The sequence below is a fragment of the Microcaecilia unicolor genome, chromosome 8 (assembly GCF_901765095.1).
Source record: "Microcaecilia unicolor chromosome 8, aMicUni1.1, whole genome shotgun sequence".
NCBI lineage: Eukaryota > Metazoa > Chordata > Amphibia > Gymnophiona > Siphonopidae > Microcaecilia > Microcaecilia unicolor.
Window position 1 is genome coordinate 29,351,797 of NC_044038.1, and position 15,101 is coordinate 29,366,897.

The following is a 15,101-nucleotide window of genomic DNA, read 5'->3' on the forward strand; positions in this document are numbered from 1 at the left end:
CCTATTGGCTCTCTAGAGTCAGAGTTTTTTTCTCAGTCTCCACCTGCTGGTAGGCGAGCACAACCCATCAGTCCAATCCTGGTCCGGTCCGGAGGGACTAAAGGAAAGCAAATTAGCAGGTAAGATCTAATTTCTCCTTGCCCATCCATTGTTAGCTGAGGCCCTAGCTCTCCTACAAAACATTTATAGAACCTTGCTGTATATCCATCTAGTCCTGGGGCTTTCCCATTCTGGAGGCTCTTGATGAGCCTTTGCACTTCCCCCAGTCAAATAGGTTCCCCCAATTGGGCCTTTTCCGAATCACTCGGACACTTTAACTGTATCTGATCCAGATATTGGGCTAGCCCAACCTCTGATTCGCCCTCTGGGTTCCTGTACAATTCCTGATAATATGTCACAAAGCTCCGAGCTATTTCGGTGTCTGTGTAATGCCAACCTCCCCTTCCATCCCTCATTTTTTGAACAAGAGATTTGGTTTGTCTGACCCGTAACAGACGAGCCAATAGGTCGCTTGATTTGTTGGCAAATTCAAAATTCTGCTGTTTAAGCTTAGTTCTCATGTAGTCAGTGTCTACCATTTGCAGTTGCTCTAACGCTCCCCTTACTTTTTTAAGCTCCTCCCAAAGTTTTAATGTGGGGTTACGTTTATGTGCTTTTTCTAAATGGACCAGGCGGGTGCGCAACTCCAACGTACCCTTCCACAAAGGAAATATGTTACCCACATCAAGACTAAACATTCCTGAGCGCTGGCAATGCCTCTCATATATATTTGACTCTCTCCTTTGCATTTTCTTGGGAAGGACTGTGACAGTGTAGACATATTTATTGATTTATGAATGATACTTCTATCCCACATTATCCCAAAAATAAGTTTGCGTTCAATGTGACTTACAGTTTAAATTAGAAATACAGAGTTTGAATTTCAATAATAGTGACGTAGTATGATGAAGTGACTGCTTAAGTGCCGCTGCAAATGCGCAGTTAGCCCCGGAGAGGTAATTTAAATGGCCAGGAACTTCTCCTAGCCTTTTAAATCATTTTGAATATCGGACCCATTCTATTTTATTCCCAGAATTTTAATAGCCAAAGCTGAGGATTTAGTTTATATGGTGGTGGGATAGGTGGGCAGGGACCAGCATGGTACCACTTCATAGTCACAAGAGCTCCAGAATCTATGCAATCCCATTAGAGCCTGGTCATTTCCATAGGGTTTTAATAGATAAATGTATAACTATTGCTGTTTAAAAAAACAAACAAACTCCATTGTACCACTAGTCCCGTTTAGGGGCAGTTTCATAACGGAGCACTTGTGTAAAAGCTCCAGAATTGCACGGAGGTGCCTATGTGCCTTTATAAATAGGCCCCTATAGTTACCTCCATGTAGAACACAAACGGTCTCACACAAATTTACTCTCGCTCTGAAGGAATAATTGTCTGCTTGTTGGGCAGACTGGATGGACCGTGCAGGTCTTTTTCTGCCGTCATCTACTATGTTACATGTATATTATATAAAATGCAACTGTGCCCCAGCTCTTCCACAGTATACAGAAGTAGGACTTTTGGGCACCACCGTCTGGGCGCAAGGGAAATTGTTCACCAGACTTCTGGGCACCCAAAAGGGAGGCACCCCCAACACTCATCGGGGTCTGAGCCAGGGGCTGTCCAGGCAGGGTGGTCCTCGGAGCATAGCTGCCTAGGAGGTGCCTGTGAGAGAAAACGCAACAAGCAGCATCTTCCCTCACAGGTAATGTGTGGGGAGGCTATGATCTCCTTTGTGGCAGTGCCTGTGAGGGAGGATGGTACCTGCTCCATCTTTTCTCACAGGCACCTCCTGAGACATCTATGCACCAAGGACCACCCATTCTGCAGCATCGTGCCTCTGCCGGCCCAGACGACCCCCAACTCAGGTCCCGGTGAGTGTTGAGAAGTGGGAGGGACTCTTAGAAGCTGCCTGTATGGGTGCCCAAAAGTCAGGCGCCAGTATGGCAGTGCCCAAACAGCGGCACTCAAACACCTACACCCATAAGTCATTTTCCCCACTGTACCCTTGGGAATGCCTGCGTGCAGCTTGCTTAAAAATAGGTGCTATCTATGCAATGTTATAAGCAACATTTTCTGCATGTAAAACATGCTTCAGATGTGCAAAAAGCTGTATAAAAATTACCCCTTTTTCAATACTTCCATTTGGTTGTGTGTTAGTGAAACAATCCTAAGGTATATTACTCTTTCTGGCTTTTGTATGAATGCTGTGTTGTGGCTTTGTTTGAAATGGGTTTTATTGTATTTTCCTTTTACATGAGAAGGCAAGCTCTACATAAGGGGATCAGTAGGAAAACTGGTGAAAGGTAGGCTGTGTTCTTGAACATGCATCGCTTTCTGAATTAGCAGAGTGCGTGAGAGCCGCCCCTGATGGCAGCCTGGCCGGCACTTTTCAGTATGCCCAGTGTGTCATCCAGGGCTCTACTCTGATTGCAGATGTAAGACCATGCTTTAGAACAAATCAGTTGAATCTCGGGAGGCCTGTGGCAGAACATCCACAAGCTCATACAGAGAAAGCAAAGGTGCTGAGCTTTAATTCCTGTCATTAACTGAGACATATTGCTCAAAAAGGAAATGAAGACTTCACATTGAGTTTCTGTTCGGCTTTAACCCAAGTCCCTGATGAAAGAGGTGCTGAAACCCGCGGAGTCGGGCGCGTTCAGGGGAAGCCAGATTCGGTCAGAGAAAGGGCCGACGAGAGTGAAGTGATAAACTGAGAAACACAGTGCACTACGCAAGAACGTTAAGAGATAAGTTCACGTTTTGAGTTATTTATTAGTTTAACCCAGGGCTTTTTTTGAGGGGGTACTTGGGGGTACTGAGTACCGGCACCTTTTCCATTGTCTGCTAAAATTGACCCATGGAACCCAAGTTTTAATGAAAGAGTTCAGGCTCTACACACCTATTCTGTCTTGTCATAGATTCTATGACTGGTTGTAGGGGGCCTGGCTATTATGGGGTGGGTCCCTCAGTGATTACCCCACTCCTGAAGGGTGGCCTAGTATTTGAGTACCGGCACCTTTTTCGCTAGAAAAACAACACTGGTTTAACCACTATATTATTGGCCTACAGCACACATAAAAATTTAAGAGTGGCCCGATGAAAGAAAGTGCTATTCCACTTGGCAAAGAAATGTATTGCCTTGAATAGTGGTTTTATACTGAGGGCACTCTTTTAGGAAAATGAAAAGAAGCTTTATTATTTCTTATAAGGTTGGTGGCCTAATTTATATCACAGCATATTTAGTCTTGGTTCCAGTATTGCATGGTATTAACTGAGACACAGCATTTGTCTTACCCCTTAAAGAGGGCACGCCCTGATATAGTGGAAATATGGCTATCTTTGTTTCCTCCACCTTGGTACATTTGGATATGACTACTCGTCCCCTCTGCATTATTACAGAATGTAACTAGATGTGCTTTCTAGTGACCGTGAGCATTCTGTTCCACACCGAGACGTATACCGGCTGTCCTGATTTGTCAGTAATTCTGTTCTTTATAATCTAGGAAGTTAATGATGCAGAGCTGACCACATTCCACATGCTTGATAAATCAAGTCAGCTGGCCTTAAGCAATACTTGCCTAAGACGTGTGGTGCAGTAGTAAATGGTGTTTTAAAGCACTCAACTAGAAGAATCAAGAGAAAAGGGCTGCCCTGTGCTTTATTTTCTTTTATTAATATGAGAGCTCAGAGAGAGCCATATTAAACTGCCAGGGATATAGGCAAGTGCAACAGAATTGTTAATACTTCCTCTGTTGCGGGGCAGACTTATACAGTCTGTGCCCTGAAGAGCACAGGTACAAATCAAAGTAGGGTATACACAAAAAGCAGCAAATATGAGTTATCTTGTTGGGCAGACTGGATGGACCGTGCAGGTCTTTTTCTGCCGTCATCTACTATGTTACTATACTATGTTGGAAGACCACCCTTTGCTAACAAACTTAATATAAGACGAAGGCATCTCTTTTACTTTGTCCTGTTAAAAATAAGGGGTTTTTTTCCCCCCTCAAATGTGCAAGGAGCACAGATGTGAATGAAAATGATTCAATAGAGGGAGAAAGCCATCTTGCACCGTGAAAGGTAGAGAGCTGTCAGTAATGGCATTGTGAAAATTGTACTATTGTCATCCAGCCATTTTGTCTGTTGGAAAATAACTAAGATGAACTGCTACCTCTGGCGACCTATGGTGAATTTTCTCTGGCTAATATTTTTTCCAAATATCAACAAACACACCAGTTCATATCAAGCTCCACGATTACGAAGACTTATTTGTTTTAAGGAGAAAGAGACCTCAGAAACCCTTAGGAAAACACTTTAGGGTACAACCAGCAATAACTTGAACTGGTATCCTGTTACTATCATCGGACTCAAAACTCCTTTGATTTTCTGTTATGTTTTTGCCGTGCCACCATTTACTGTGCATCAAAATTCATAAAATGATATAAAGTGCCAAAAGGTGGCCCTACCGCCTCTTTGTAAAAGGGCTCCTTAGATTTTAGCCTACTAGGGACAGAAAAAGTGCTTGAATGCAATACATAAACTGCTTTGTACCACAAAAAGGTGATTATTGGGCTCATTTTCAAAAGAGAAGGACATCCATCTTTCAACATAAATTGGAAGGTGGACATCCTTCTATCAGGGACGTCCAAATCGGCATATTCAAACCCTGATTTAGGACGTCTCCAACTGCACTCCGTTGCAAGAACGGCCAACGTTCAAGGGGGCGTGTCAGAGGCTTAGCCAAGGCGGAACTTGGGCGTGCCTAACACTTGGACATCCTTGACCCATAATCGAAAAAAAACCAAGGACGTCCTTGACGAACACTTGGACGTTTTCACCCGGACCTGTTTTTCGTATGACTAAGGCACAAAAAGGTGCCCCAGATGACCACCAGAGGGAATCGGGGATGACCTCCCGTTACTCCCCCAGTGGTCACTAACTCCCTCCCAACCCCGAAAAACATCTTTAAAAATATATCGTGCCAGCCTCAGATGTCATATTAAAGTCCATGACAGCGCATGCAGGTCCCTGGAGCAGTTTTAGTGGGTACTGCAGTTCACTTCAGGCAGGCAGACCCAGGCCCATCCCCTCCCCTACCTGTTACGTTTGTGGAGGAAACAGCGAGCCGTCCAAAACTACTACTACTACTTATCATCCACCACAAATCCTCTGTACTCACATCTAGGTGCCCCTCTTCACCCGTAAGGGCTATGGTAGTGGTGTACAGTTGGGGGTAGTGGGTTTTGGGGGGCTCAGCACACAAGGTAAGAGAGCTATGTACCTGGGAGCATTTTATGAAGTCCACTGCAGTGCCCCCTAGGGTGCCCGGTTGGTGTCCTGGCATGGCAGGGGGACCGGTGCACTACAAATGCTGGCTTCTCCCACGACCAAATGGCTTGCATTTGGTCGTTTTTGACATGGACGTCTTTGGTTTCGAAAATCGCATAAAATCAGAAATGTCCATGTCTAGGGACAGCGAAATTTAAGGATTTGGACGTCTCAACGAAAGATGGACGTCAATTTTGTTTTGAAAATACGATTTCCCCACCCCTAGATTTCGCCTTTCTGCAAGGACGTCCAAATCGCAACTTGGATGTCCCTTTTGAAAATGCACCTCCACATAAATCATCTAATAAACAAATATGTTTGTATGTAATGCAGCATTGTATGCATACAGTACTCTTTCACCAACATGGAAAACTATTAAGCCTAAACTCTACATCCTGCTTAGGGGCATGTTTACTAAGCAGCGTTAAGAAAAATAGCACGTTTGTAGTTAGTGCGTTTGACACGATTTAATGGCGGCAACAACAATGCGTGTTGACAATAGTGCGTTGGGGCGGAAGTGCTGTAAATGCGTTGATGGCAGCGTTATTGACATTGGCGTATTAAACAGTGCATTAACGCGTTTCAAAATAATCAACACGTATTAATGTTGACAAATATTGTTGTACAGGAACTGGTGTGCTGGGAATGATGTGAGATGGGAGTGAATGCTCTGTGTGCGTCACCCAGGGTTCCTTTTATGGAGATGTGGTAAAAGGGGATCTGTACTGGTGTCAATCACTGTTTAACCACCAACGGGTAAACCTGCCGTAGGCGTGTGGCAATCCTATACATTCGGACTACTGCAGAACACCTCTTTCTCCCTGCTTGTGGTCCCTTTTACAAAACAGCAGTAAACCAAAAGCAGCCTTACCACTCCCTACTACTACTAACATTTCTATAGCACTACAAGGCATACGCAGCTCCCTTTAACATGAGTACCGCAAGACTACCGCAGCAGCCTTTTCCTGCACTGGTTACTGGCAGCTTAGCGTGGGACACCTTACCTACCGTCACATCAATGGGTGGTGGTAACTACTGCTCACCCCCCCCCCCCCCAAATGTCCACACGGTAACTGAATCACATGCTGCACAGACATTGCTTTAAAAAACAGTAAAACCTACCTTTTACACACATCAGTAAACGGGAACCTCACTGCACGACAAAAACGCATGATGTATCGGTGCTGTCAGCGATACCTGTGCACAACGTATGCATTACTTTGTGTTTAGTACTGTGTTTGTCCCACCACACAATCCGTAGACATTAAAGGGTCAGGTCCTACTGTGCTCTCTATCGGGCATTGTGTGATGATAGGCGCATGCTGGCTGATGAGCACTGGCCACACCTCCTCACACGGTAAATGACATGCGGCAACATCTGGCATATTGCACGGCGCACATCTGTACCTGTCGGTACTGTAGCTTTGCCCATTCCACCCTATCCAATGGCCCCGCCGCCCTTTCCTAATACGTGTCCATCCAGTGGGTAAAAATGCATCGGCTACCGCATAGAAATAGCTGCAGGGCTCACATCAGCCACAGAAGCGAGAGTGAATAGAAATGATGTGCCAGTGGAGAAGGTAGCTCACATCGTGGTCTGGGTGTATTGTGTGGCGTTTCTACACAGTGGACAGTTGGAACTCTTCCATGTGGTATACCCACATTGGGAGCATAATGCCTGCACCTTCGCGCTCCCTGACATCTGAAACGTGTTAATGGTCTAACCTAGGCTGCCACCAGTCAGGTAGGCCCATCAGGTAAGTACATCCACAACACTTCTCAAATCACTGCCATCAATCGTCAGAAAATGCGAGCAAGTCTTTCTCACACCATTCTCGTTGTTCACACAACATGGCCATTTGAGCCGTAACCCTCGCTTGCGCCACAGCTCTTCACTATTGCGGATGTGTATAATTGAAGGGTCACTTTGGAATAGTGAGCGTTACTTTACACATAACAGCTTTCACACGTTGGTACAGCACACGGCGCACAGGTGTCTGCTCACTTCACCAGGTTTGGACACAAACAGCCAGCTCAGTGCATGTTTTTACTTTTACTCATGGGGCTATTATAACCCCTGCACTGTCCCTGCACTATTGTTATGTTGTGCACAGATATCACATAGGACATCATTCAAATTATAGGTTGCCATCAGCTTTCCTTATGAACACTAGATGGTAGAAACAATATACATATGTTTTGTGCATAAGGCAGTCTACAGACTGCCTGTTGCTTGGATAAATGTCTACACTGTTGCATGGCATGCAAATGGCTGTATGTGGCTATTGTGACTACCAGTGTGGCTATTTACACATTTGTGAGTGCCCATTAGTGGCAGAAGCCCTTATTGCAGTATATCAATGATGTGGGAAGGGCAGCGGGGCTTCCAGTATGTTTCCCTCCCTGCTTAGTGATCAGTACTGTGGCTGTTCTACCCCTGTCAGGTGGCCATAGCAACTGTGATCTCCAAGACCCGCCTCAGTTTGTTCAACCAAATACATATCTGAATGTGGTAATGCCATGTGCTGCTGGGAAAAGCACTGTGGGATGTAAAAGTGTCTTCTGTAGTTGGGCCTTTTTACCATACAGTAGGCTCATGTTGTGCAGAACATGACACAAGGGCCTGCCGAGTCTCGCACATCACACACCACACACTGGGTGGGATAGTTGCCATCATGTGGCCCTTTCTGCACTTCAGGGACACATTTTGTCCAGTGTGGCATCAGCCAACGGGGGTGGAATGTCATTCTGATGTGGTCCTCTATCTCCTACAGCTGTGTCATATATGCAACCCTACACTTGTCGAGGTTACCTGCAGCTTACTGGGGACAGTGTCAGTCCACACGTTATCCTATACTCAGAATATCAGTGGTACTGTGCTGTATTTCCTCCAACAACACTGCCATTCCACAATTATTGTATTGCTGTTCTGATACACATCCTAGGATCATAGATCTCGTGAGGTTGCAACTCCCTACGGTGGGCCAATCCTATGACAGTTAAATCTAGCTTAGGGCTCAGCTTGTAACACCATACATATGCAGACATCTATCTTGAAGTGGGCTGGTGGTTCCATAGATGCGAGACGCTTATTTGAGCACCTCCAATCTATACTGATTTGAGTAAATTTTAGCGCCACAAGATCCCGTAAGAGACAACCGGAGAGTTGTTCACACAGACGTTTCAAACACAGTTCACTTATAAGACTTTCACCATACCAATACAAAAATCATCCGATGTATAAATAGAGAAAGAGACTCTATATGGTGAGAAGACTCCTGACGCAGGCCTGTACGGCCGAAACACAGCTATGTCGAGTCCTGTTCTACCTATTATTGTATCACTTTTTATGGTTAATAAATATTTTTAAGTTTTTACGTTAGAAGTGTTGTCTTTATTATATTTTTTTATTTTTTTATTTTCTTTTTTTCATTTTTGTTGGTCATTTTCGCTATTTTGCTCACTGTTGTTTTTTTGCAAAGACTGGTTTCTTTTGTTTTTTTGCATCAACTGTTGGTATGCACATAACCTAGCAACTGTGCAAAGATCATGAGTAGCCCCCTACCGCCACACAGCACTGTACCACTATGCTTGTGTTGGGTAAAGACCACTGGTGTGGAAGTCATGATTGCATCCACTATGCACAGCACATACCTATGCTTGGCTGGAGGTGTTAGCTGACAGCTGTCTACTACTGTGTATATATATGTTGAGCAGCCAACTGTCACATAGAACGTATGTATGGTTTGTCTATTTTATAGAGAATGATGATAAATTACAGATCTTTCCGTAATGACGGGAATAATTAGGTAATAATAATAAAACTTTATAAGCCGCTATATCTTTAAAAGTCTAAGCGGGGAACAAATCACATACAAAATATAAAAAACCAAAGCAATAAAAATTATTTCTTTACACAACAAACTATACAAAAAAACTTTACAATTCAAACATACAGCAGATTAAAATTTACATGATCTTAAAATAATTTATACATCAGAGGAGCCAAAAGCCTGAAGATTTGAATGAGTTTTCAGTGCTTTTTTAAACTGGTCCATAGGCAAAGCATTCCATAATTTCGGACCTTTGATGTAGAAAATGGATAGTAACATAGTAAATGACGGCAGATCCATCCGGTCTGCCCAACAGGATAAACTCATTTTACATGGTGTGTGATACTTTATACCCAAGTTTGATTTGTAATTGCCGTTCTCAGGGCACAGACCGTAGAAGTCTGCCCAACACTGTTCTTGTACTAAAAGTTCTGAAGTTAACATCAAATCCCCTTAAAATTTACACTCCAGCCCCTCCATATCTATTCAGTCACGATCAGGGCACAGACTGTAGAAGTCCGCCCTGCAACATTTTTATTCTCCAAATACTGGCATTGCCACGCAATCTCCGCTAAGATTCCATAGATCCATTCCTTCTAAACAGGATTCCTTTGTGTTTATCCCACGCATGTTTGAATTCCATTACTGTTTTCATCTCCACCACCTCCACTTATCTCCGTGAAAAAAATACTTCCTGACATTACTCCTGAGTCTGCCCCCCTTCAGCCTCAATTCATCTCCTCTTGTTCTACCACCTTTCCATCTCTGGAAAAGGTTCGTTTGTGGATTAATGCCTTTCTAATATTTGAATGTCTGTATTGTGTCACCCCTGTTTCTCCTTTCCTCCAAGGTATACATGTTCAGGTCGTCAAATCTCTCCTCGTAGAGACTTGATCTGCATTCTTCTAAATAAACCTGATGAAGGCACGTCAAGTAGCTGTTTCTGAGATGATCTCAGAGAGCGAGTAGGTTGATAACATGTTAGAGTGGCACTAAGAGTTGGTGAAATATTACCGTTCAATATTTTGAAAACTAGCAATAAAATTTTAAATTCAATGTGAAATTTTACAGGGAGCCAATGCAGCGATTTCAAAATTGGAGTAAGATGATCATAATTAGAGCCCCTTATAGTCACTCGGTCTATAGCGTTCTGAGCTACTTGCAGCGCCTTCAGCATGTTACCGGTAATCCCAATTAGGAAACCATTACAGTAATCTGACAGTGGACAAACTACAGACTGAACAATTTTGCAAAGGTTTTCCACAGAAACCAGTGTTCTAATACGCCGTACAATTCTTATTTTATAAAATACCTTTGCTATTATGTTTGCAACCTGGTTTTTCATAGATAATGTAGTGTCAAGTGTACCCTCAAATTTCTGATCTGATGGACAATAGGGATATTAGCAGAATTAATGTTAAAAATCTTAGGACAATTTACCCCTTTCGTACCAGAGAGGAAAAGAATCTGAGTTTTTGAAATGTTCTATTTCAAACAATTTCCCTCCACCCACTGCAATATTTTTGAAAGGTAAAATCTCAATTTAACAATAGTATCTTCAAAAGAGTTCTCGGGCAGTACAAACTGTGTCATCAGCATACAACTTGTATTGCACCCCCAAACAACTCAACAATATACGTAAAGGTAAAAGAAAAAGATTAAATAACACCGCTGAAAGACCGGAGGTGATGAGGAAAATGAGACACATGTTTGAGGGATGTAGTGTACTACAGTATGTGTTTTTATATTGGCAGCTCGAAAACATAAAGAAAACGGGGCGCAAGATCCACCGCAAAAAGCCTCACCTGCTCCAGGAGGCTTGGCAGGAGTTGCAGGCATTGGAAGGTGAGGCCAGGAATAATGTGGCATGCTTAATTTGTCCCAATAAACAAGATGCAGGCCTCCCCCATAGCCCACAACCCTTCCTTGTGCTGTTATTGATATGACTGCCTATTCAGCACCAGCCTGTGTAGTGGGTGAATATGCTAGTAAATGTCCACCTTACAAAGGAGGCTTAAATAAGACTATGGGGCTGTGATGAGTATGGCACCAGAGTGACAACACAAATGGGGTGGAGGGAGGTGTGCATGGGAGAAGGTCATTAGGCGGCTACTCTGGAACCAAATTATAAGGGTGTAGAACAGGTCAGCTCAAAGGTTTCCTAGTAGGCAACGGTAGAGTGATTCAATGTGGCCTGTGCTACAGACATGACTTTGTTATGTCAGCATTGACTATATAGACAGGTGACCCCTGTATCTCCTAGCTTCTTCCAAAGCAGCCCTTTGTAGCACCAAGGTTAGGGTCAGCAGCTCAGAGCACAAGGCAGGATCACAGCAGACAACAGAAGCTTAGTTGAAAAAGGCATGGGGTGGGGAGGGGCAAGAGGGGAGAAATATGATGTGGGAAAGAAGGCAGAGAAGGTGTCTCCAAAGAGAGGTAGTGCTGCAAACAGGGTACCTGTGGGACGGGGAAGGACCATGAAGAAGAGATGGTATGTAATGAGAAGAAAAAGCTTTGAACTCAGAAGAGGAAAGATGAGAAAGTGGGGGGGGGGGGGGGGGGGGGGGGGGTTGGAAGGAGAGGTACCTTGAGTGTCAGTTGGTACAGGCTCACTCAGCTCCTTGCTGGAGGAATTATATTCATGTCATACATCATACAACAGGGTCATTGACAACATCTCATGAGGGCCATGCACCCACTACCACTAGGGTCATTCATTGCTCCAGACCCTTGTTACTGTCACAGCCATTGTAGATTCTATAAAGAACATTGCATCATTTGCCAATGCACTGCTCTTTTGTTATGCAGGTCGAGTGGCCCAGGAAGGGGAGGAGGAGGCGGAGATGGTCGCCAAGGAAGGGGAGCAGGAGCAAGAGGAGCAGGCCCCAGAGACACCAACCTCCACCACTACCAGCTCCACCTCCATGGAGGCTGCCAAAACCCATTTCTCAACCCCTATTGTGAATGATCTTCACACCCCCACCTCACCTGCCCTATTGTCCCCACTATCTCCTGCCCACATCTTTCCTCTTCGTTATTCTCCTGATTATTCCCTACCTGCATCCCCTGTTCATCCCACTCAGCCCCCCTCTGAGAAGCAGCACCACCCTGCAAGAGAGAGGTCCCTCCATCCCTGGCTGCAACAGCAGCAATCTCACCCCCACAGGCATGACCATCAGGCCTCTTCAGGGTCACGTCGTCGTGCTGTACCACCTCCACATGGCCCTGAACAGGTCACACTGGATGACCTGTGGAAGGAGATGCAGCTGATGTGGCAGGAGATGCTGCTATTGCGTCAGGGAGTGTTGGAGGTGAGGCACCATCTTTTGGACCCTGGTGGCAGGTTGGCCACTGTGCAGGGCTCATTGTCAAACCTGGCCCTGACAGTGACCAACCTGACAACGGGCCAGGTGCGGGCAGGAATCATCAGGCCTGAAGATGTCTGATGGTCCTTGCCCCAAAGACTTACAGGGTGGTCCAGCTCCTCTGGGGGGGAGGGGGTGGGCTGTTCTATCCCACCACCATCTCCCTCTTCCCTTCCCCTTTCCTTCCCTTGTAAATACTTACATTTTTTACATGTTTTAAAAATTTATAAAAAGATGTCAAATGTTATGAAGAATCGGGTATGGGTTGTTTGTTATCTACATACATGTTGGCTGGCTTGGGGAAATTCATGGGTAGCTGTAACAGTCATCATACACAGCAAAGTATGTAAACATTGACTTCTACCCTCTCCACTGTGGCCCAGTCTCATACCAAAGTTAGGGAGTGTTCCAAAGTCTGCTTCCAAAATACACCACAAAAGGTGCACTGCCTATATATACCCTCACAGTTGTTCCCTAATATTACACATGATGTATCGTGTACTCTGGACAATGTGGGAAAGCCAAAACCACAAGCACTACTTATCCTTGAGTGAGGGTTCACACAAGACCCAGAACCCAGCTGTATGGCCAAATCTGTGCCAGACGGGGGAGTCTATGAACAACCTGAACACATCCACAAAGCACTAGTTTAGGTGTGAAGTGGACATATTACAGGACAAAAAAAAAATCAAGCAGTAAAACTGAACTGCTAGGCTTTACTGGTAAAACCCAGACTTCAGCACTGCTAACAGATGTTGCTAAATCCATAAAGATTAAATCTCCACACTGAAGCCTACATAGACATCCAGTAGGCCTTCTGTTATGCCCACTTACCGTTCCTTTTATCTTGCTGCACCATATGCCTGGAATAGACTTCCTGAGCCGGTACGTCAAGCTCCATCTCTGGCCGTCTTCAAATCTAGGCTAAAAGCCCACCTTTTTGATGTTGCTTTTAACTCCGAACCCTTACTTGTTCAGTACCCTTATTTCATCATCCTCACCATAGTAATTCCCTTATCTCTTATTTGTCCTATTTTGTCTGTCCTAATTAGATTGTAAGCTCTGTCGAGCATGGACTGTCTCTTCATGTTCAAGTGTACAGCGCTGCGTACGCCTAGTAGCGCTATAGAAATGCTAAGTAGTAGTAGAAGTAGTAATATGCCAAACACATGGGCCTTGTGCATGGTCCACAAATACACCTGATGAGTATTCTATCAGTGTCTCCGTAAATGTGCATGCCTAGTTGTGTGTGCAGGCCAGGGTCTCTAGCCTGTTCAAACCCCTCCTCACCCCCTTTGCTGGGGAAAGTCAGTGTTCCTCTGTATGGGAAGTGTTGCTGCTGTATCCTTGGATGGTATACTATCAAAATTTAAGGGCATTTCTCTACTAAAATATAAACTCAAAACAATGTATACAGTAGAGGATATCGAAAAGTACAGTATGTTACAGCAAGTTGTAACGGGTAAGTCTCATATGTGCTCAACGGCTGGTGTCACTGTTAAGAAAAGCAGAGGTGTTACGATTAAACATGTGGTGAAGGGCTCCCCCTTGACAAAGCAAGTATTGCGAAACAGGCTACCTGTCGGGGTTTGTGAGCACACCTGTTTGAAAATAAGACAAGATAAGTAACACATTGCCTTAACTTTTATATAACACATTGCCTTAACTTGTATATAATGTTAAGAATAAAGAGTGAAAAATTTAAGTATTGGTAGGTTGGGGGTAAAAGTCGATGATTATAATATGTACACGGCAAGAGGTTCACCGAGGGAGTGAAGTGACACCAGCCGTTGAGCACATATGAGACTTACCCGTTACAACTTGCTGTAACATACTGTACTTTTCGATATCCTCTACTGTATACATTGTATCCTTGGATGGGCATTGATAGAGGTTTGGATAAGACATCAGATATTGATGTTAAACAGCAGAAGCAAACTATGCGTAATAATCATTAACCTTAACTTTACATTCAGTGTAGGTAACCATACTAAGGAACTACCTATCGAATATGCCATTATAATGTGCTGACCAAAGTGGCTCCCCTTTGACCAGTGTGGTACTCCAGCTACTATTGCTCACATCAAAGAGGTAAAAGACAACCACCAAATGACTGTTAAGCAAATGTTTCACTCACCACTTATGGACAGGAAAGCCCTAGAATACTGCTATTGTGATTCCTAGCTAATAACTAATGAAGGCACACAGTGTGTATGACTGAACTGTAAACATGCTCTCTCTCTCTTTCTTCACATTGCGAACATGGTTGTTCCATACTCTCACATGTCTGCTATGGGTCCACATTGAAATAGATAGAATCATGCGTAACATTATCGAAACAACGTTCATTAAATTGCAATGCACATCTTACATTCTGTTGGTTGACAAAGGCTGCAGGGAGTTTCAATTCCCCCTTTGTACCCTTCACATAGGGCTACTTCCAGTGGTTTGTCTCATCCATCAGAGATTTCCATCCTTCCTCTGTGTCAATCATGGAAATGTTACTCAAGTGGGAAGAGTCAGCAATGTACAACTT

General features: G+C 44.2%; 1 protein-coding gene across 2 annotated transcripts in view; it reads left to right on the forward strand.

The window, feature by feature from the left end:
* Nucleotides 1-15,101, forward strand: part of LOC115475516 (protein maph-9-like) — a 42,492-nt gene that overhangs the window by 13,274 nt on the left and 14,117 nt on the right. Inside the window, exons 3-4 of one of the 2 annotated variants that reach the window (XM_030211283.1) lie at nt 10,955-11,045; nt 12,009-13,466. In XM_030211283.1, coding sequence (XP_030067143.1) covers nt 10,955-11,045; nt 12,009-12,646 — 729 coding nt within the window. In that variant the 3' untranslated portion in view covers nt 12,647-13,466. Of the gene's footprint in view, nt 1-10,954; nt 11,046-12,008; nt 13,467-15,101 lie in introns of those variants that run through there. The other variant, XM_030211284.1, reaches the window with a different exon arrangement.